Source organism: Emydura macquarii, unplaced genomic scaffold, assembly GCF_026122565.2.
Source record: "Emydura macquarii macquarii isolate MOO-44397 ecotype Brisbane River unplaced genomic scaffold, CSIRO-AGI_Emac_v2 contig_318, whole genome shotgun sequence".
Taxonomy (NCBI): domain Eukaryota; kingdom Metazoa; phylum Chordata; order Testudines; family Chelidae; genus Emydura; species Emydura macquarii.
The window spans coordinates 3,898,759-3,922,845 of NW_027130455.1; the positions used below are offsets into that span (position 1 = coordinate 3,898,759).

The window sequence follows — 24,087 nt, forward strand, 5'->3', positions numbered from 1 at the left end:
TGTATAAGAAAGAATAAATATAAGGATAAAATGCATCATTGTTTAGCTACAGTGCATTACTTTATGTTTTTAAGTTACTGTTCTTGCAATGTGGCAGTTGTGCATTACACAGGATCTGGCCTTGGGAATCTCTTGGCCAAGGGCTCCTGAAACACCCCACTCACCTAACAACCTCCAAAAATGTTAACGTGTCTCTCTCATGCAGGTCCCAGTGTGATATATGCAAATGCCACTGACTGTGGAAGGAGACTGTTCCATAATGCCATTCCACAGCTCCTGCAGGAGAGACCATGGCAAGGCCTAATAAACACTGTGTTTGGGGAGCCAAAATTGAGGTGAAAAACTTTTGTCCCTTGCTCACGATGTTTGTGGCTTTTTTGGTGGCTACTTACAAGCAGCATCATGTCAGAATCTGGCCCATTACGACGAAATTTAGAGAAAGCACTTTGAGTGTTTGGTTTTTTTAAAAGATGATTCTCAGCATGTGTTTTTCAAAGTGATCTTAATGTGTTAAGAAGTGATTAGTTTCACCAAATGTTACATACAATCCCCGAAGTGTTTATATCATCAATTTTCCGAGTGCAACAAGCACCTTGCAGCTACCTCCCTCGAATACCTAATCAGCCAGATCAATAAAGAAATCAGACTTGTACTCATTTAACACAATAACCTGTCTGCATGCTGCGAGAGCTGCAGGGATTTCAACAGAGAACCTGAAACAGAATCCAAAGACAGCTTGGGACATTATTTATTTTTATGTAAAATTTGTGACCCTGAGATCGCTTGGTCATTTCATTCTCACAGGAAGAAGATTGTACTTAGGTTTTGGATAGAAGAGGAATTTAACCTTTGGCCTGTAGTGCATCAGCCAAAAGTCACTGTCTTCTGACTTCAGTTTATTTACGCGTATAGTACCAGAAGGTACTTAGCTTTCCGGTTTAAAATGAATTTGATTAATAATGTTGTGGGAAAGATGGAATTGGCTTCTGAGTTTTATCATCTAGACAAAATTTCTTTTTAATTAAAAAAATAGTATGTATGTCAGATATTTCAAATTTATACTAGACCATCATTAAGATATATACAATTAGAATTAGTTTTATTTGTTTATTTATTTTTAAACCCTTTGATGGCAGTTAATGATCCCATTCCCCCACTTCAGATAGTTCAGATTTTAATCATCTCTAAGGACCTGCTCCTGCTCCATTAAAGTCAGTGGGAGTTTTGCCATCCAAGTCAATCGGAACAGGGTCTGGCTCTGAGCATTAAGAGAAGTATAAATTCTGCTTTCCATCACAACAGTGTAAATCCTGAGAAAATGGCATTGGTTTTCATGGGCTTACTCTGGATTTACACTGGCATAGCTGATAGCAGAAGTTGTCTGAGAGGTTGTTTTCATTTATTTATTTGATTTTGTCTCTAAACTTGTTGCAAGGTACATAGTAGAATTAATTTAAATTGTGCTTCAGAATTCAGTGCAAAACATTATTTATCCATTTCCAAGGAGAGCTTCATTGTTGTTTTTCAAGAAAGAACTGGTTTTAAAAAAGTCACGTAATATAGCAGACTGCACGGTTGTTGTAACTGTGTGCTACAATATATGCGCTGAACAGAAAGTCTGGGACACACACCTTAATGCACTTAAAACTGACTTCACTAAAGGAGGACACTCCACCGGAGAAGTAGATTGCATCAAGGAATGGGCCAGTCCACCCAAGTACCCCAGGAGAACCTGCTTCAATACCACCAACTGCACACTCCTTGTTACCCACACTAGAACCCATATCATCACACAACTCATACTTGATGGGGACCACATCTTGAAATACATTTCTCCCCAAGCCCCTCTTCTGGTTTTTGAACAATCCCACAACCTCACCAAGCTCATCATCAGAAGCAAGCTTCCCACAGACCAGCACACAGCAACTCAAAGCGGCACCAGATCCTGCCAGAACAACAGATACAAAACCTGTAGACATATCTCCACTACCACAATGATCAATACCCCAACAACACACCTTTCAAGATTCATGGGTTCTACACATACCTATCACAACATGAGGTGTGCCTCATCCAGTGTATCAAATGCGCCAATAATAAGCTCTTCTGAGCAGCAGGATTCTCCATCCCCACACTATAAACTTCTACTTCTTCCTGATCAACCCGATCTCCTTCTCTAAGAAAATAACTGATTTTCTAGAGAAAGGAAATGCAGTAGATCTAATCTACCTGGATTGCAGTAAGGTGTTTGATACATTTCCACATAAGAAATTATTAGTTAAATTGGAGCAGATGGGGATAAGGAGCTGATTAAAGGAGAGACTACAATGGGTCATGCTGGAAGGTGAACTGTCAGGCTGGAGGGAGGTTACTAGTGGAGATCCTCAGGGATCGGTCTTGGGACCTATCGTACTTAGCATTATTATTAATGACCTTGGCACAAAAAGTTGGAGTTTATTAATAAAATCTGTGGATGACACCAAGTTGGGAGGTATTACCAATATGGAGGAGGACTGGACTATCATACAAGAAGATCTGGATGACCTTGAAAACTGAAGTAATAGAAATGTGTTGAAATTTAATACTGCAAAGTGCAAGATCATGCATTTAGGGACTAACAACAAGAATTTTTACTGTAAGATGGGGAGTTGGAAGAGACAGAGGAGTAGAAAGACCTGGCTGTATTGGCTGATCACAGGATTACTATGAGCCATCAGTGTGATGCGGTCGTGAAAAAGGCTAATGCAATCATAGGATGCATCAGGCGAGGTATTTTCAGTAGAGATAGGGAAGTGTTAGTATCATTATACAAATCGCTGGTGAGACCTAATCTAGAATACTGTGCGCAATTCTGGTCTCCTATGTTTAAAAAAGAAAAAATCAAACTGGAACAGGTGCAAAGAATAGCTATTATGATGATCAGAGGAATGGAAAATCTACCTTATGAGAGGAGACTCAAAAAGCCTGGCTTGTTTTAGCCTAACCAAAAGAAGGCTGAGGGGAAATATGATTGCCCTTTATAAATCAATCAGAGGGATAAATACCAGAGACGGTGTGAAGTTATTTAAGTGAAGGACTTATGAGGAGAGGCTAAGGAAACTGGGCTTGTTTAGTTTGCAAAAGAGAAGAATGAGGGGGGATTTGATAGCAGCCTTTAACTACCTGAAAGGGGATTCCAGGGAGGATGGGGCTAGGCTGTTCTCGGTAGTGGCAGATGACAGAACAAGGAGCAACGGTCTCAAGTTGCAGTTGGGGAGGTCTAGGTTGGACATTAGGAAAAAGTTTTTCAGTAGGAGGGTAGTGAAGCACTGGAATGGGTTACCTAGGGAGGTGGTGGAATCTCCATCTTTAGAGGTTTTTAAGCTGAGGCTTGACAAAGCCCTGGCTGGGATGATATAGCTGAGGTTAGTCCTGCTTTGAGCAGGGGGTTGGACTAGATGGCCTCTGAGGTCCCTTCCAACTCTAATATTCTATGATTCTAAGTTCAATGCCAATGTGGACACAAGAACAAATAGATATACACTGAACATCAATACGTTTAGACTTGAAATTAGGTGAAGGTTTCTAACTAACAGAGAAGTAAAGTTCTGGAAAAGCCTTCCAAGAAGAGCAGTGGGAGCAAAACACCTAACTGGCTGCGAATGAGCTTCATAAATGTATGGAGGGGATGGTATGATGAGACTGCCTACAATGGCATGTGGCCCATCTGGAACTGCTAGTAGCAAATATCTCCAACGGCTGGTGATGGAACACTAGATGGGGAGGTTTGTGAGTTAGTACAGAAAATTCTTTCCCTGGTGTCTGGCTGGTGAGTCTTGCCCACATGCTCAGGGTCTAACTGATCATCATATTTGGGATTGGGAAAGAATTTTCCCCTGATTGGCAGAGACCCTGAGGGTTTTTCTCCTTTCTCTCCAGCATGGGGCACAGGTCACTTACAACTTTAAACTAGTGTAAATGATGGACTCTTTGTAACTTGAAGTCTTTAAATTGTGATTTGAGGACTTCAGTAACTCAGTCAGAGGTTAGGGGTCTATTATAGGAGTGGGTGGGGGAGGTTCTGTGGCCTGCAATGTGCAGGAGGTCAGACTAGATGATCATGATGGTCCCTTCTGGCCTTAAAATCTATGAGTCCTCATTGACACAACAATTTCCCTTCCTTTCACCTCCACAGCAGAATCTCTCCTTTCCCCATTAACAGATCTCTCTGACGGGAAAGTTTAATAAAATAAAAATACAACTCCCTGTATTCGTTAGTTATACTTCGCACACTCAAACTGTATAAAGGAATGAGATACTGGGCTGGAATATCAGAGGCACGATTCCAGGAAAATACCTTATAATTAGCACAGCTAATGAAGAGCAATTAAATGTCTACTTATTATGTGGCCTTCATCTTGGTAGTATCTGCGTACATGTAGAGCACGTATTGTAAACTGCATTGAGCCATCAATTCCATCATATACTGAAATAAGATAAATATCAAAGTCGCTATTTAAGATGACATTTGTCAGTAATCTGAAAGTAATTTGCACTACACTTTCCACAGCAAAAAAAGAAATAAAAAACAAAAATAACTCTGCAAGGTCTAATACCCTCCAGAATCCCTACTGAAATACATGAAACGAGTGACTTTATTTGTCAATTACAGTATGATGTTTTTATATAAATCACTTTAAACCTCAACAGGCCACAACCATTTCCCACTAGTTTGCTGCTTTCCAGGAGTTCAGTGGGGAGAAAAAAATAGAAATTCAGTCTCTATTGTTCATTCCACTGATTTCAAATAAGAAAATGTAAGACTATCCTTTAACATGTAAATGTTAACGTCCCACCTAAATCCTTCCTAAAATGCAGCTGCAACCTGTGAATAATTTTCCCTGCTGATTGTGTACAGTTATATGGACAGTCTTATAGAAGAGAAAGTTGGCACGTTTTAACCTGAAGATTTTAGGAAGTCCAAAGTTGTTTTTTTTTAATCTATCTGAATGCCTTTGATACTAAAAATAACATTTTACAGAGGAATAGTAAAAATCTTCACCCACAAATATCTCTATGCCTTATTTACTCAAACTTCCCTTTTAGCTTGAAATATCATTCCAAAATCTAGGTATGTAGTGTTGTTGTAGATGTGTCACTCCCAGGATCCCACTTCTTCAGATCTGGGAAACTTACCTCAAGGTGTCTCTCTAAAGTCCACGATTTTTAGTGTCTAGCAAAGTTATGAATTTATGGACAATGGAAAAATCCACACCCGAGTGACGTAGTTATACCGATCTAACCCCGCCGACCTAACAGCACTATGTCAGCATAGCTACTGTCTCTCCGGGATTAACTACGCTAAGAGAGCTCTCCCATCAGCTTAAAGCATCTTCATTAAAGTGCTACAGCTGTGCAGATGCACTATTTTAACTGTAGACTTGTCCTAAATTTCCCAACCTGAAGAAGAGCTCTGTGTAAGCTCAAAAGCCTGTCTCTTTCAGCAGAAGTTGGCCCAATAAAAGATATTACCTCACCTACTTTGTCTCTTTCAAAATCTACTCAGCAAGACTCTTTCCTTGTGCTTTTCAAATCTTTCCTAAAATCCCATTTCTATAGCCCCAATATGAAATGAGGGTGGAATCCTGGTCCTGGTTTGCATCTTTCCTAACTCCTCCCTATTTTGGTGTACATTATATCCTCACTGATAGCAAGTCCATAAGAAAAATTATAAGCCCTTTGATTCAGAGATGTGTCTCTCAAATGTCTTCTCTGAAGTACCTAGCACGAGGACTATAAAATATACAACTGACAATAAAAATAATATTCAAAGTCAGAGGATTATAAACCTCTCAAATCATTTCAGAAGCCAACCTCTATTTATTATCTTATTCATTCATTTATACAGATTTATACAAAAATAACTATCTGGGGATGTTCTTCAACAGTTATCCACTAAAGAGTTTCTTGGACCTTCCTTTAAAAGCTTCTAGTACTGGCCACTGTCAGAGACGGGATACTGGATAGACGGACGACTGGTCTCATCTAGTATGGAAAATGCTATATTACAGTTGAACTAAATGTACCAGATTCTTAATCCTGGCATAGCAAAGCAGTGTAAAGGGCCTTAAAAGCAGCTTGACTGACTACCTCTGTTACTATGCACCAACCCCGTCTTGGCCCTGGCACAGGGGCCAGGATCAGAGAGCCCCTGCACTCGGGCAATCACTAACTGCTGCAGTGGCTGGTTGAGGCCATGGAGGCTGAGTGAAACCTAGAGGAGCCTCTAAGTTAATAAAGGTGCTGTCCTGAATCCCCGCTGGCTCCAGGAACAGAAGACACTTGCAAAGATGTCTTTATGCCAGCTTTGTACTTCCCCTCTGCTTCTCTGTCAAGTATAGTTAGGCTGCACCAAAGAATCCGGCTTGATACCTTCAGACAGGGTACATATAATGAAATGTATTGTACTTGTCATCTCTTTCATTTGAGACACGTAAAGAAATTTATCCGGTATTAAGCACATGCCATTGTAAAATAATATTTTCTAGTTCATAGTAGTTTCTAAGTGCAGCAGGTCACTATTACTTTAAAAGAGCATGACATTTCTCATACCAAGGTCAGAGAGAGGTAGGTCAGGTTGCTAGACTTTTCCAGGATGCACTAGTTTTGCAGCAGTAGACAGGGAGACAGGTGTTGGATTATTTTGTGACAGTCAGAAAAATGATCTTATTTAGAAATCCAAGGAAAATTTTAGTCTCCAAGATTTGGCAGTTGGATGCCATAAAGACAGGATTTCTCTAAGGACTCCTTGCTGGATCGAGATTCATGAGATTGCCACCAGCATGAAAATCTTCACTTTGAAATATATCCTCATCTCAAAATACAGGAATGTAGGCACTTAGGGTAGCTCTTCTTGGTGACATTAGGAGTTACAGATGAATTTCATTCTTGTTCATGATCCAGGATGCTGCCACGGTTAGATACATTGGAAGATAGTGGATGGTTTGAGAGAGAGAGAAATGAGAGAATGCTCCTTTTGCATAAGAGATGCACTTCTGACTTTGAAACATTTACCTGAAAGGCATTTTATCAAGGAAACCACAGATACACAGAGCAGTATAGTGGCAGGGACCAGTGACTGCTACTCCTGCCTCAAAAGCACAATGCTAATATTGCTTGATTATCTGCCAATAGGTAAGAAAAAAAAGAAAAATGCACTGTTCAGGTGAAATGTTTCATTAAATCTGTGAGGTATCAGGATTCTGTTGTATAGCAAGACAATCACATAGTGAACAAATCTTTTATCTGTATTAGATGTGGAGGGTGTGTGTGTGTGTGTGTGTGCGTGTGCGCGCGCGCGGGAAATAGAACAGAACACTTCTAGTGCTCATCCAAATAATGTGGGCCAATATTTTCAGAACTGGTACCCTAATGACTCCATGGGAACTGTGTGGTGTCCAACATTCCAGAATATCAGGCCACGTAAGTCCTGATATTTAAAAGCTTATGCACATACTTCAAGCATGAGAGTAACTCCACTGAGTTCAGTAGGAACCCTCATATGCTTAAAGTTAAGCACAAACACAAATCTTTGCAGGACTAGGGTAGAATTTAGGTGTCTAAGGGTATGTCTACACTGCAATTAAAAACCTGTGGCTGGCCTGTGACAGCTGACTCAGGTTCAGGCTAAGGGATTGCTTAATTGTGGTGCCGACATTTGGGCTTGGGCTAGAGCCCAGACTCTAGGACCCTGTGAGGTGTCAGGGCTGGAGCCTGAGCCTGAACATCTACATGGCAATTAAACAGCCCCTAATCCCAAGCTTCTTAACCAAGTCAGCAGACAGGGGCCAGCTGCAGCTGTCTAACTGCAGTATAGACATACTCTAAATATGGATTTATAAACTTAACTGCAGATTCCTCACTTTTAAAGTCTTCGCAAAACTTCTGTCAATCACATGGTCTGCTACAAACATTAGATAACTTTACAAAAATACCTTAATAATTATACAAATGAATTCTTAACGTTATATTCACGTTATTTCACTTGTAACTTAGCAAAATTAAATATGAGCTAAACTGCACACACTGAGCACTTAAAGACTAGTATGTTTGGAATTTTGAGCCAATTTTTATATCAGGAAATCTCTGTCACATGTTGCACAGACAACTTTTTAAGTTCAATCATTAAAATGTCATGCAGATTTTAAACTGTTATTTTACTTCACAGCAGATGTGAAAACTTTTGTGCAAGTATTTAAGAAATGGGCATAATTCCCAAGGAAAAAACTTTATGCTTGTTTGTTACAAGTCACTTTCAAGAACTCCTTTAATTAAAAAGAGACCAAAAAATAAGAACTTAAATCAAAATTTTCATCTTTGAATATATTCACTGTAAATGTAGGTAAAGGAAGTGAAAAATAAATACAAAACTTACGGGTTCAACAAATTCAAACTTCTTTTTCTCCTGTACTTCTTGAATTTTAAACACATATTCTAATGATGCTTCATAAAAGTTTTGATGTTCTCTGTCAATCTGCGTATCTGCCTAAAAATTAAAATGAAGTACATACAATTAATATTAATTTACTCTTATGACTGGCTTGGTTAGGATTTCCATCATTAACTATTTATTTAAGAGTCCCCTAAGATCCAGTTTTCCATTTTATTTCCCAGCACTACTCTCTTGATAATAACACACCCTCCTTTTGACAGAAAAGGGCAGGGATGTTAACAGCCGCTAGAGGAAGATGCTAAAAAAAAATAAAAAATGATAAGATACCCTCCATCAGGGGCTAAGTAAAAAGTCTCCACAATGCTCTTAGACCAGGAACCTGTGCCCCATGAGACCTCTAGACAAGTAAATGTTTCTCTTCCTGGTACAACCAACTTTTCCATAAGGGCTGCTTGAAATGTATTCAGAGACACTTCATTTTTCAGTGGTTTAACTAGTGAGCTCAAAGTGAACTAGGAAGAAATGTGGTACACAGTACTTGTCACCAGTCCAGACGTTAGTCCTTCACCAAATACCACCTATCCTGGGAAAAATGCAAGGAACAGAAAAGGATGATGAAAAGCAGTCAAGGGCCAACGTTGCAAGATTTAAAGCAAGGAACATTATTATTTTGGACATGTAAAGTGTGCTAGCTGCCACAGAAACACAAGTAGAGACAGTTCCCTTTATTGTTTTGCAGTCCAAATGTAACAGGACACCACAGGTCAGGGTCATAAGCAAACAAAACAGAAAGGGAACAGGGAAAAAGAAGACAGAATAACAATAAGATCAGACAGTTCCTGAGTAAGACAGTACAGATCATGAGGGCTGCATTAATTTGGGATAAAATCTTCAAAGCTGAGTGCCTAAAGTAAGGCACCTGTGGAAGTGGCTCCCCACCCAGAGCTGCTAAGCTTCCATTAAGGTCAGTTGAAGTTGTGTGCACTCAGCACTTCTGACAATTAGGGCACTTATTCAGGTTACTAAATACAGATGTAGGGCCACTGAGACACTCGTTTAAAATTTGGGCTCCCCAACTGTGCTCCTTTTTCTTTTTTTCTCCTCCCCTGGGTTTATTCTATGTGAGTTTTGAGAGAGCCTGGAATGAAGCAGGGAAAGGCGGCTTTGGGGAACATGCTCCATACATATGGAGCAACATGGGAAAAAGTACAATGGAGGGAGTGGGACTAAAGAACTAACTGGGTCATCAAAGCCGGTGTGCTTTGTTAAGGATTCTTTTGGATATCATGCGTGACTGATCCTTGCACATTTCCCAGCATGAGTAATTTCAAATGCCTTTGCCACAGCTTATATATATATATATCTCAGAGAGAGAGAGAGAGAGAGATATGTTTTTAAACCAAGAAATCTTGCAGCCTGTCATCGTTTTATAACATGGATCAAGCTGTGTGAGAATATGAAAATATTTTAGTCTTTACACTTGCACAATAACTAATTTTCATGTTTTAGTTTTCCCAATGTTTTACAGAAAGTATAGTGTGCAGTATTTGCTGGAAATTTCTGAATAAATGACTGCTACCATGGGTTACCAACAGGGATAGAACCTGGAAACTCCAGGACCAAAGCAAAGGCTTCTGTCATTGGAGAAAAAGAATTAACTCCACCAGCTGATAAGAGTAGTAGGCGCTTATCCTCTCTGTAAACAAATCATTGTGGGGAGACATAACTCATGGTCAGTGTAGTATATATGCCATAGTTAGAAAAGAGATGCAGTTCCCATTTTAACTCCATTTTTTCAGTTATTCATAACTTTCCTCAAGGAAGTTCCCTTTGGGCTGAGATTGACCATGTCTGGTCCAAGTTCTAAGGCAATTGCTTTTTTTAATTGTGGAAACTTTCAGTAAAATCAGTTCAGTCGTTTCTGATTTATGGGAGTATAAAAATAATACACTTTTCTCTTATGTTCTGATTGAATTTTGGAACTCAAACAACAAACATATGTGAAGCTAGAAAATTTAAGATGGCTTGTTTTATAGTCTCCATCAAGGAATGGAAAGAATATTCATTTTTAAAGAAAACAGGATTAGTATTTTTTAAAACCATGTATTTGTATAATCAGTATTTTCCTTCAGTTAAAAATTCCATCTGTCAATGGCACCTCTAATTAATACTGCTTCAGCTAAGAGTGTGACTATCATGATTTAGCAGCCTGGAGACATTTAACACTGAACCACTTCTACAGTACTCCAGTAGCACCTTAAAGCAAAAATATTAGCTTTAACAGTGTCTTTAAAGTGAATCAGTAGCACTTGTTCTCTTTTATGCCTATAAAAATCAAAGCAGGAAATTAAATGCAAAAGCTAATGTTAAAGATAAGAAATCCAGCACTCAGAAGCCACAAATTCCAAAAATTAAGGCTTCTACCATTAAGTTAACTCAGCCATGTGACATTTTTGTTGTATTTTCTATTACTGGTTTCCATAGTAAATCTGAAACTTAATGAATTAATAGCTATGTTATAAAAAGTATATATAATAGGGTATATAGGTATGCAATTTGGCAAAATATAACAATGTGTTACAACTTTAATGTGTGATCCTGCAAACATTAACTCATGGGGTTGCAGGAAATGAGAGTTTGCATAACATGAACCTGAGTTTTTACTTTTGATTGTATATAAAATATAGTTTAATTGGGTTTTAGCAATGAGATCTTTCAGGGCCCAGGTTCAGGAAAGCACTTAAGCACATGCTTTAATCCAGCCCTAAACAGAACAGCACTTAAGCACATATTTAACTTTAATGGGATTTAAGCACATTTTGAAACACTGTCCAGCCCTGGGGCCACAATGATCATTTGGGTATGGAAGGGTGATGTGTTTACTTGATCAATGAACATTCACAGTTGTAGGAATCAATTTGGAAGTGGTTTATTTGAACTTTTCAAAAGGCAGGAAATATTTGCACCCCTTTTGGTGTGCCACTCAGCTGCTGGCAAAGAATGGCTTGCTTTATGATTAGTTAATTACAGCATCAGCTTGTACAATAGACAGAGTCAGTATTATTTTGACTGAGCTGCAATAGCACTAAAATGTGTAACAGAACTCAATCTGTTCTTGCAAAATGGAGACAATGCCTCTATACACGAGCACGATTTTGGAAGCTCAGTTTCATGGATGTGCATTTAGTGATCAATAGGGGCCTACCAAAATTGATCCTTGTAGCATTGATTCAGATCTATTCCTTTTTGATTCTCTAACTCTCATTTATTTCCATAGGTTTCCTCATAGGGATTGTAAAAAAGTTAGCCACAGTGGCTTTTTGTTTTTTTTTACATCACGTACTGTCTGCAGTTTATAAAAAGTATGACAATAATCTGTGTGCTATTATGGAATGTGCTGCATAGTAAGACAAAACGTATATACCCAAATGATCTTGGTCTTCCATGCTATTTGATAGTGTAGCCCAAGGTCTGGCACAAAGAATGATCTTTACTATGTGAATATAGACCCGTAACTATAGATGTATGGAAAACACAGGCCTCCACTTGGATCAAGATAGAACTTCAAATGCAAGGATCTGAAGTCTTTGCTGGCTGCATCTCTGCTTTACAAATAAATAAAAACTTTGCAACCTACTCCATTTTATGGAAATTATACGTGGCATTCTGGCTCATTGCTAGTGCCGACTTCAATTTGGCCAAATATGGACAAACATGACCTGAAGTGATTGTACTATCATCAAAACATATGCCCAATATTAAAATTGCACATTAAGAGTCTGAATCAAACTCAAAAAAGGAGAAGCTGCCCCATTCCTTATCTAACTCCACCAAAACCAGTTTTTATAATTTAAGGGCCTAATATACCACTGTGCTTATTCCAGTTTTATGCTGGTGTTAACTCCACTTTTTTCAGTGCAGTTATATCAACATAAAACTGAACCAATGTAATGGTGAATATAGCCCTAAATATTCTGTAATCAAGGCCTTCAGAAAAGTAGAACTAACAAGCATTCATTATGAAATTCAGTATCTCGGCTTGAAGTGGTCATTTAAGGACAGAGTGGAAAACAGAGTGTGATTTTCCATTACTTTGTATGCTCAAGTCAAAGCCTTTGTGAGTCTAAGACAGTTTATTAATTATATTCAGAGTTCATACATTTTATTTAATTTCAATTAGTTTTTAAACCGCAATTTAATAAATAATCTTCATAACCATCCCAGCAAAATGTGTTTTACTTAAACCCAAAAGTAAATGAGCATTTAACTTGAGTTAGCCAAATCTTGATTTATAGGTACATTCATTGAGAATTTTTTTCCGACTTGCTGCTTAACCTCTACTGGAACTATTTTTCCATTAATGCAAGGGGAATTTATGGACTTGTTGGAGTTATGGATATGTAAATCTGGCCTGTGAATGGGGCAAAAAAACCCTGTAAAATTAATGTTATTTTGTCTAGAGTTGATTCATCACACTAACATCTGTTTAGTGAGTAAAACAGAAAAAAATAAATGTTATGAAACTGCAGTGTTATATCCGGTAAATATAAAACTACACTTTGTGACTTTCTGAGAGATGACTAGGTCTTTTGTGTAGAATTTTGTCAGCAAAATAGTTTCCAAGATTTCAGAGTTTATCGTTGACAGTGATATTAAAATAGTGCTCATCTTTTTTTTGGAAAGTTTAATACAGTGTCAATAATATTGAAAAAAAACTAATTTATAATTTGCCTCAAAGGAAAATAATTTAATCTAACAATATAGCTAAACATGGGGATCCTTCTACTAAGTTATAATTACGCATGCCTTTTAAAAGTAAGTAACAGTTATCAGTATGTACTCTTTAAAATGGAAGATGTGGCTACATTTAAGGCTATGACCCTGAGGACTCTTGTGGAAGTCCTACTGAAATCAAATGAGCTCCGCACAGGTGTATGGTTATATGGTACTAAATCAGATTCCATGCTCAGGCCTAAATACAGGAGATACCTCTTCCCTGTATAATTAGGGCTTTGTGCTCATAATAGAACGATCCTCTCTGAATAGTTTTTGCTCACTTAATCTGTACACAATATGGCAATTAAACTCCATGGACTCTATTTGGAAGTATGGCTACCTCCTAGGAAGCAAAACAAATGCATGAAAAAATATGTAACTCTAGGTCCAATAAGGCAAGCCTCTACTCATGCAAATAGTCCCAATGAGACTCAATATTCATTGCCTTGTACCTGTGTAGCCATTTACACTACTGAAAAATGTAACCAGATGTTAAAGCTCCCAGATAAAAACAGCACTTTGTACAGGCATTAATAGCTACATAAGGTACAAGGCAGGGCAAAATCAGCCCCATTGACTTCTGTGCAATTGCTGGGGCAAAGAAGTACTATTCACAAGAGTAAGGACCAATCATTCTTTGCTCAAACCAGGAAGCTTATGAGGTCATATTAAACTACATTTTGTTATGGCAAGTAAAAATTTAGCTGAAGATTACATGCATAAAATCTGTCAACCACTTTTGGTAATCTATTATTTATTTGCAATATGGCCACTCTTTTTAATTTAATAAAATACAACCATATATTTTCAGAATGGAAAGGGGGAAACATGACATACTGAAATACATAAAAATATGATTAAAATGCTTCAGGCTTAGTTATTTTGTTGAAAATGTATGTAAAATGGAGTAAATTCAATAACAAAAAAAAGTCAGCATGGCCTAATTATATTAATTCTAAATATTCCACATACACCTTGAAAATAAAGGTCATACATTTTTATTAGAGCATTACAAATATCATAAATAGTAAAAATTAGGTTTGCAACTTAAAATATGGCAGAGCACGTGAGAAACCTGTTAAACAGGGAAACCCTGTTAAAAGGTTTATTTCACATCAAAATAGTATTAATTTCATATACAGAATTTATGTGTCACAGCAATAGGGACTGGCAGAAATCATCATCCATTTTATGTAAATAAAAAGACAGCATGTCCTAGAGACAACTGTCTTTTCTTTTCTTTTTAGTATAAAGTTAAACTTATGGTCTGATAAAATAGTAAGAGCTTACATCTTGCAACTGAGATTCTTTTTTCTTTGCTGATAAATTTAAATGCTTCTCTAGAATGGAATAATATTTCTCGCTTTCCTTGTCAAACTTCTTCTTCCCATCCTGAAAAACAAAACATTGCAAAATAAAGAATTTGATATAACTCCAAAGTCAACAAAAAAGAAAACCTAGCACATTTGCTAAATAGACTAGTTGTGAAGTTATTTTTGCTGGTTCCATTAGTTTTAGGGCAATAGACTCATATTTGAACTGGTGCTTAAGAGTCTAAAAGCTATTCCAAATTATTCAGTGACACATTAAGTATATGCTTATCTTCAATGGGACTAATCATATGCTTAGTATCTTGCTGAACTGGGACCTAAAAGGGTGTAACTTACTCTTTCTACCGACTCCATAAACGTATATGTCTCAGATCATTCCAACTTGCAGAAAAACCTACAGGAGTAGGTTCTGACTGGAAGAAAATCTTTGCAACAGTCCATTTGTGGAGCTCCCCTCTTATCTTTTAATTTGAGTTGAGGTTTGCCTGATCTTTGTGTTCAGAGTGTTGTATGTGTTTTCTAGTCATACTTTTAGAACATGAGGGGGAGGAGGAAGGAAAAAGCATGTACAACTCTAATATAGCTGCAAGGGGAGCTAATGAAGGCAACTCATTTTTTTCAACAAATGCTTTGGATAGTTTTGAATTTTTAAACTTGTCCTTTTTAGGGAATTTCTGCACTCTCCCATGTTTCCTCTTCTGAAAGCTTTCCTCATGTGGAGTTAGGTATCCCACAATCCCATCAGCTGAGTACTTTGATACATGATAAATAATTCAGAATGGAAATTAATGATGATAAACAAGGAAGACTGAACTACACGCTTCTACTTTGAAAAAAAAAAATCAAATCTGATGCTTATGGGCTTTAAAGAAAAAGACCTCTCTCCCTCTCTGTTGGGATCTCTCCCATCATTCTAGAAATGACAGCACTGGGAAGGAAGAAGTAAAGGGGAAATCAGTAAATATCCACAGCATTTTAAGGTTTAAAAAAATTATCATGTTACTACATTATATTTCCGTAATAATGTGTCTATCCTGTGGTTGCCTGCGATTTTTTAACAATATGTTTTTAGGCCTAAAACTTATCCTGCATGATTCCCTGTAATTACTAACAATCTGAGTATTTTGAGAAAACAAAGAAAGGCTAGCATATATGCAAAAGCTATTCATGGTGGGAAACCAATCACTAGATGTAATGCAATAGCATCAGGTCATGAGCAGGGCTCAATGATCCTTTCCTTCTGCACTCCCTCTCTCTCTATATTACTGTTTTATATTAAACAAGTTACTGTAATACATTTTAATAAAAGGATTTGAAAATTCTCCCCAATTTATTTTTTTGTCATCACGCTATGAAAAAGTCATATCAGCAGTCAAAGAAATAAGAAATAGCAGGGGGATCTTAATACTACACATGGTGAGCTACAACAGTAAAGCAACAGCTAATTAGCTTCAGCAACACCGCAACATATATAAGTTCACAATGACAATTATACCAAACTGGAAAAAGAAATCAAACTCTCAACTGTGTGGAAGATTCATATAGTATATCTATTATCATTATAAGAACATTTCTAATGGCTTGTCTACACTGTGCGATAGTCCACACCAGAAGGGTGTAAATTCTAGTGCGCACTAGCATGCTGCACACTAAAAGTTGTCTAGTGCTCATTAATGTAGTCCAGTTTCAAACAGTATTGTGTTAATAGGAATTACGGGACTTTTAGTGCATGCTAGCAGGGTCCACGTTAATGAGCAACCCGCTAATATGTACTAGAATTTACATTCTTAAGACCTACGGTGCTCATCGCTATAGAATCTAGGCAGCACCACCTGAAGAAAAGTATATAAAATATCCTTACAGGAAATGATATAAAAGCACCTGATCCAACAAAATCTCAACAAGTGAATTATATAGTACAGATCAAAAACCTATACACATTTTTACAGCTTAATACATGCAGTCATATGTTAACAAACTTAAACATTTACAAAAAAGAGAAAGATCAATGTCCACTCTTGTATTTCAACAATTCTCCACTCCACCCAAAAGTAAACATCCTGCCAAAAAACCCCTTTCAATCACTCTTCCATCTAGTCTACCCTACCTCCCAGAAGACTCCTGAGAGAAAACATGGGCCTTGATGCATGACAAAATTAGCCACAAAATATCAGTCTCTGGAGAATCAATATGAGAAATCAATTCCATAGTCATGGATTCCTCATTGAGAATACTCAGCCTCCAATGTCCTCGAGATTAGACCAAGACACTATTAGCTTGTGTATGTCAAATAATTTTCATTTGTATCACACAAGATGACCAAGTTGTCTTTGAAATGAGGACATCTTTCTGGCCAGTTGTAGATATCTCCAAGATATCTTGACTCCTGCTGTTAGATGGGATATCTAGAAGCAGGTGTAAATCCATCAAGAACTCCAGGCTCCAAAACACACAGAAGGTATTCAAAAGAAGAGAGTCAATATCATTTCAACCAGTGCTTCCAGTTACTTCCCCCTACCAACTAGCATTAATTTATCTGGATTAAATCAGAAGCAATTTGCCCTCAAACCAAGTTCCAATCCCAGCAAAACACTGGGTAAACCATCAACTGCACTCCCAAGGTCCTACACAGCAACTACATTTTTAAATGCTTAAGAGTTAAAATAGTCATTATATTTGTAACCCAGAGACAGTTGAAATATGTACAAGTTATACATAAGGAGAAATCTTCTTTTGTTGTAAACTGGTGTGTTCGTTTATGCAACAAGATTACCAATGTGAACTGGAATACTGATACTTACCATGGATATCTTCCCGTCAGCTAGGATCCTATGTAATGCTAGCATGCCCAGATGCTGTGATGTTTTATACCTAGGAAGCATGAACCTTGTCTTCTGGCTTGTGGAAATATGTTTCACTAGTCAGGTGGGCATTTTTATTAGTGACTTGTTTGTGACTAATGCAAATTTAATGACTAAGAGGTTATGTATCAAGGGCCAGGAGTTGCCTAGGGCTGAAGCTGCATTACATGGGAGTAAATTAAGGTTTGGTTTGGGTTTTTTTAAATGAACAGATAAGAGTGACACAAAGTCTGGTCAGCGGAAACAGGCACAGACTTCCCGAACCCCACAAAGCAAGATCAGTGACTGGGAACAGAATCCAGGCCTTCCAACTCCTAGTCTCATTCCCACCCACTAGATCAAACCACCACTTACATTTTGTGCTGTAAGTCATGAGGGAAATATTATTTACTTTATACACTTCAAACTTTATATATAGGAAACACCTGTAATAGGTCATGTAATGAAGACAGAAAAACCTTTTGTATAAACAAATGTAAATACTGTACCCCTTTCCCCTCTCCCCAAAAGAAGAAATCCCAAAAGTTAATTAATTGTGATTGTGGTATATTAGATTAAACTTCTTGTTCCCATGATGAAATTTTGTGTAAATCTTGCTGGCATTCTGTCCGTGAGGATATGCAGAATTTGCAGACTTTTCTGTTCTGTTGCCAATATTCCTAGCTCCTATAGAGAACGCATGAAATTAACCCGTCAGGTATATTGTAATGATTCACCCTACCTTAAAATTGATTGTTTAAACACCTGTTAATGCTCTTTTTTAAACTAACAACTGGAACTCCTTGTTACCAGGGTAACTTCTGGTCTGACTGCTGTTTTCATGTGGACATCTCATGAATCAGCTTTTTATTTTGATCACCGTTTAGAGAACTACAATTTACCACTCTAAAGACAAGTAAGAAAAAGACAGTGAAACAAAGTCGACTAAGAAGAAAGGCAATCGTTCAGAAGTTTCAGCTGTATTTGTATCTTTATTTTAACTCAGACTTTGATGGTGTTTCTGGGAATAAAGCTACAGTGCCAACAAATTAGCATTTCTGGCACTGTAAAAGTCACTCTCAGAAGTGCTCCTGGGAATAGTTTAAAAATGTTTGGCTCCTCACACCCGCAGATTAGCAAGTACCCCTCTGTTCAAAAGTTCCTTTTATATCGCCAATAAAAACACATATTTGACTTTAGTGAAGCCTCAAAAAGCTGTTTACTTAATGAGAATTAGCAAAAAAGAGACGTACTCGGCAGTGATTCATTTTCTGGGTGACACAAGGCATTTTTGGGTATGTCAAGAAATGCTCATTTCACAAACACAGTGACTCAGTGTACAGGAACATCCTAGTGGGAGGGTTTTTATCTCAGTCTAGTCTAGGCCACCTTTTCGTCTGTAATCCCCAGAGCTCTCTTTTATACACAGCAGCTGCACACTCTCAATCAGCCACAAAAGGATTGTAAAGGAAGATTTGAGCCCCATCTTGGGAGACTGTGTTCTCTCTGTCCTAACTGGAGCCTCTACCTGGTTCAAAACACAGGAGGAGATGTGAAATTTCTCATGACGCCAAATCTCAAGTCTGGTACTGCTGTCAGGCCACTCGGGATGATAGTTATAAAAAGAACAAAGCGTACATGGATGGTATGCAGAAACTGCTACTCTATTTCCAGGACAAAGAGAAAGGTTGAGAATGGAAAAATATGTTCAAAAAGCCATTTGCCCAAAATATCAGATATAACCACAACAGCTATACACAGCCTTGTGGTCTGGGAAACAAAATAATACCTGTGTTCAGTTCCCACAGACTTCCTGTGAGAACATTGGTTTAACCCTTCTGTGCCTCAGTTCCTCATGTGTAAAATGGTGATAATATTGTTCTACTTCACAGGTGTATTCTGAGCCTAAATCCATTAATGCCTGTGAAATGCTTAGATACTATGATGCCAAGAGCTGGGACATATCAATACTTACAGTTATGAGGAAAACACAGTTTATGTTTAGATGGACATTCTTAGGGTTCAAAGTTAATATCACATTGAGCAGAATAGGGGTAACTTCACTCTTGTTTCAAGTTGATGTTTTACCAACTGAGGAAAGGAACCCTGCACATTCAGAAGGTTTTGTTTTTTTTTTTAAACCACAATATAGGATATGTTATTGTTTTTTTAAAATAAAATCTTATGTTATGATAGGTCATCAGGGAGTTGCAGACCACACCTTGATGGGTACTGGGCTGTGCATCACACTACTGATTGATAGAGCTTTTGATATTCGAATGTCCTCAGTTCATAATGCAGACAGGAGAAATTTCTCAGAGAGAAGTGGAGTTCTGTAGTTTGGAATTTTTGTCCCATATTCACCTTCAAACATAACTTTGTACAGCAAGAAATTACACTGTTTTCCCAAGATTCTGGAATGTTATGAGGTGAAAGGGCATCTTTTAGGTACAACTAGTAGATTATATGGAGTGAAACAGACCTAAATCACAGTTGAGAAAGAAATGGCTTGTACTTAGTTTAAAATTGGGTTAATATGGCTATAAATTGTGACTTATGTACCTCATATCTTTTGTAGAAGATGCTTTTAAACTTAAACTGAATGTGTTGCATGAAAAATTAAATGACCTGATAACTCTAAATCATTACAACAATTTCTGATTGGAAAAAAAGGTTCACGCCGTACACAAACTACACTAAGTTATACAAAAATTAGCCATAACAAACCCAGAACAGAAAAGTGTATTTGAGACACAAAGAATTGCAATCAAAGTTACATGTTGTAACTATGTAAGAAAGATAAATAAAAGGGCAGTACAGGTTGTGTTCAAGAACATTAGAGCTACAAAATAAGATACTGAAAACAGATTGTTAAAAGGGTAGCCACAAGAAAAATCAGGCACCCACAGAAGAACAGATACCAACATAATATTTTTGAAATGTCTAAACTATTCAATGCTATAGATGGAGCTCATCTCCAAGGAAAATGCTAAATCATATCTGCCAGAGAGAACTTACCATGGGGCTCAAAAATACTCCTGAAAAGCATTTTTTTTAACTTTGTAATGTTTCATAATATCCAAATGTTTAAAAAAATGTTCCTGGGGAAGAAGACCCCCAGACTGTCATCCCTACTTTAATTATACAAGATATGTGCAGACAGTACATTTTTCAGGAGAGAAAGGGCAGAAGCATTTCTAGCAATGTACAGCTTAAGTGAAGTTCTGTCCAAATGATTTTCTTCTTAATTATATCAACTCTTACTAGGCTTAATTGACGTTTTAATCATTAAGGATGCAGAATTTGGTCTTTGGTTTGCAAGGTGGCATTTGCCTTTCTCCTTGGTTATAGTTATTGGAAAGCATTTCATCATCAAAATGGGAAAACGAATAGATTCTCTATCACCTATTCTTTGCGCTAATGTTCTGTGGTGTTTATCACAAGCTAAAGATGAGGAACATTGTGTGTGATACCCTTCTTAGAGTATTAGTGAGCACATTGCTGATTAAGCAATAATAAATAAATTTGTCCAGAATAGATGGGTCTGACCTATGCTCTTTTAAATCCTTTCCTATCTGAGTTTACGATTCTCTTCTAAAACTAAAAAGCAGTTCTTTATTTCAATAATCACAGGGACTCTTGGCCCCTTGAAAGCAGGGGGCTCTTCATTTAAGCGATAGTGGATTCTTAAGAAAGGCAGTACCTGGAATCTTTAGTAACACAAAGGAAAAAATTTAACACTACACAAGAAATTTAGTTTACTCATCTAGACTGAAAAACTAAACGAAAATAAATTGTCAACTAAAAGGATAAAATTCCTCCTAATATATTAAACAAATCTGTTTGAGGTCAACATAGATATCAATACAAATTAGGAAACAAATCACAACAGAAAATCCTTGTTTCTTTCCTATTATCAGGCACACAAAGTATAATTTGTGCATATGTCTGTCTTCAAGAGAAGAAATGATAATCAACTGCTACAATGGATTGTGTTTAGGTCACCTTAACAGTAGGCTAGGAGAGCTACAATTGGGCTGGGTTTTAGGCTGCCCTCATATTCTCTGTGGAAATAAAGTCGTGAGATCTGACTGAGAGAGTAGGTCTCCATTATTGAAGTAAAGAAATAGTATTATTGTTTTCATCTATTTCCTTTCTAGCTCAAAATTAGAGTACCCGTTTTCAGGGTCTTACAATATAGTCCATGTTAAACCTGTCCATTTAAAAAAACCTCAACTTATTTTCTCTTCTCTTGCCAATAAAACTCTTTTGGATAATCTAAACTGATCTGACATTGACTTATATCTGTAGAAATTACTAGCTGGCACACTCAAAAAGAAGAGCAGATCTCTGGGAAAAGGTCAATGTGGCAGCTTGTACACAGGTCAAGTGCATTGGAAATGGCTGTGATTTTCCATCTGTAATAGTGCCACACAGAAGGACTATTGTGGGAAAAAAAGGAACAAATCTATGATACAGAGCACCAACAGAGCTAGTCTTAAGCACAAGCAATGCAATTGCCCTGTAAAGACATAACTTGTGTTCTGACCTAATTTTCTACTCCAGCAACTGGACTCTCTGCTTTCTCTCTCCTTTGAGCAGTTGGGCACAACGCTCTTCAAACTCAATCTTATAGCTCCATTTTCTGACTCTGATGAAAAAACTGAAGACATCTAACATTTTCTTGCTTCTCCAGTTCATATGCTGAGGTCCTACAAGCTTGTTCTCCCATAGCTGTACTGAATTTTGCCACACAAAAGCTTGTTTGTGCCAGACTTGCATAGAGAGCTGGGAGAGTGCTTGTCTACACCTGACATGCTACAGTAGCAAAGCTGCACCTGCACTGCTGTAGCACTTCAATGTAGACACTATGGCCTGGTCTACACTGGCAATGTAGGTTGATGGAATGCTGCTTCCGTCGACCACATAAAGTATGTGTCTCCACCGGCATGTCAGTTCTGCCAACCTAAATTGCGGTAAAATTCGACTTAATAAAACCACCTCCGCAAGTGGCATAGCGCTGAAGTCAAACTGAATGGGTCGAATGAGCGCCAGTGTAGGCAGAGTGCAATATAAATCCATGTCATTGGCCTCTGGGAGATATCCCATAATGCTCTGTTGTGACCATTCTGGACATTTGCACTCTTCTGAACCATGGCCACATACACATGAAACAGCCCCTCCCCTGAAGCCCCAGGAAATTTTGAATTCCCATTTCCTGTTTGTGGAGAGAGCTTTGTAGCTGAACTGCTCATGGAAGCTGCACTCCCCAAACGCGTGCCAGCATGGAGTCGACCTGAGGTCTTGGATCTCATCAGCCTGTAGGGCGAAGAGTCTTTTCTGGCTCAGCTCTGAGTCAGCAAAAGAAATTTGGATATCTACGAGAAGATATCACGTGGTATGGTGGAGAAGGGCCACAACAGGGACGCACAGCAGTGCTACGTTAAAATCAAAGAGCTGAGGCAGGCATAACAGAAAACGAGAGAGGTGAACAGTCATTCTGGTTCATCACCAAAGACATGCCGCTTTTATGAGGAGCTGCATACAATTCTTGGCGGTGACCCCACCACTGTACCATCATAGATACCTTCATAGAATCCCAGTCCAAGATGAATGAAGAAGACTGTGGATGAGGAGGAGAAGAAAAACAGGGGACAGGTGAATGGGGTATTCATTTTCCCTGAGAGCCAGGACCTGTTTGTTATCCCAGAGCAGCCCAGCCGGATGCAGGACTGTGTGACTGACCGATATGCTGGGGAAGGCACATCTAGTGAGTGTGTATAGCAAATCTTATTTCTGCGGATATAGTCTCACCCCAGCTTCTTATTTCTGTGAAAAAAAAGGAGTCTGTGTGTTTGTGGGGATGGGCTTCCTGGGTGTTGGTCCACTTAAGCAGAGGGTTACCCTCAGAACAGACTATTTATATGCATAGGGATGCTCTGAGAATCCTCTGTGGACATCTCCAGGAAACTTTCATGTAGGTACTCTGCAATCCTTTGCAGAAAGTTTCTGGGGAGGGCAGCCTTATTTCTTCCGCCATGGTAGGACACTTTTCCCTTCCACTTTACTATTAAATGAGCAGGCATCATTGTGGAACACAGCATAGCAGCATAAGGACCAGGCCTGTACCCAAATGCTTGCAACAAATCTTCCCTTTCCGCCTGTGATCCCCTCATGAGACTGATATCACACATGGTCACCTAGGAAAGATGGCGCAAATTTACAGTACCCATCGAATATAGTCACTGTGTGTTATTCCCCTGCCATGGACAGTGTCCTGGGCCCCAACACAGACAATTCCTAGCCATGACATTATCGTCATGGGTGTTAGGGGTCTGGGACTGGGTGCCCCTATGTTTTCTCCAGCGACACTTCACCCACACCCTCTTCCAATCCCTTTGGATCACCTCCTCCCAAACCAGCCTTTGGGATGATAAAGGGGAGCCCAATGATCCTGCTCCTTGGTTAAGTGTGGATTGGGGAATTTAGTGCTACAGAGACCTCCCTATAATGGATGCAAGGGCCCCTTTCTTACCATGACTGGAATGCCACTCCGATCAGTGCAATACATAGAGATTGGTATGTGGGTCTGGCGTTGCCTTGTGAATATGAAGGGGATTTCTTTTTACCTTGTAATATTGCTTTTCATCCATGGGACCAGCAAAAAATGGAAACTTTGTGCTTTGCTTGTCTTACAGTGGACAGCTCG

At 38.3% G+C, this 24,087-nt stretch overlaps 1 protein-coding gene across 3 annotated transcripts in view; it reads right to left on the minus strand.

Annotated features, from left to right (window-relative positions):
- Positions 1-24,087, minus strand: part of ARHGAP42 (Rho GTPase activating protein 42) — a 272,863-nt gene that overhangs the window by 65,811 nt on the left and 182,965 nt on the right. For all 3 annotated transcript variants that reach the window (XM_067567915.1, XM_067567908.1, XM_067567923.1), the window contains exons 5-6: positions 14,498-14,599; positions 8,414-8,524 (exon numbers count right to left, since the gene is read on the minus strand). In XM_067567915.1, the coding sequence (XP_067424016.1) occupies positions 8,414-8,524; positions 14,498-14,599 (213 nt within the window). The remainder of the gene's footprint in view (positions 1-8,413; positions 8,525-14,497; positions 14,600-24,087) is intronic.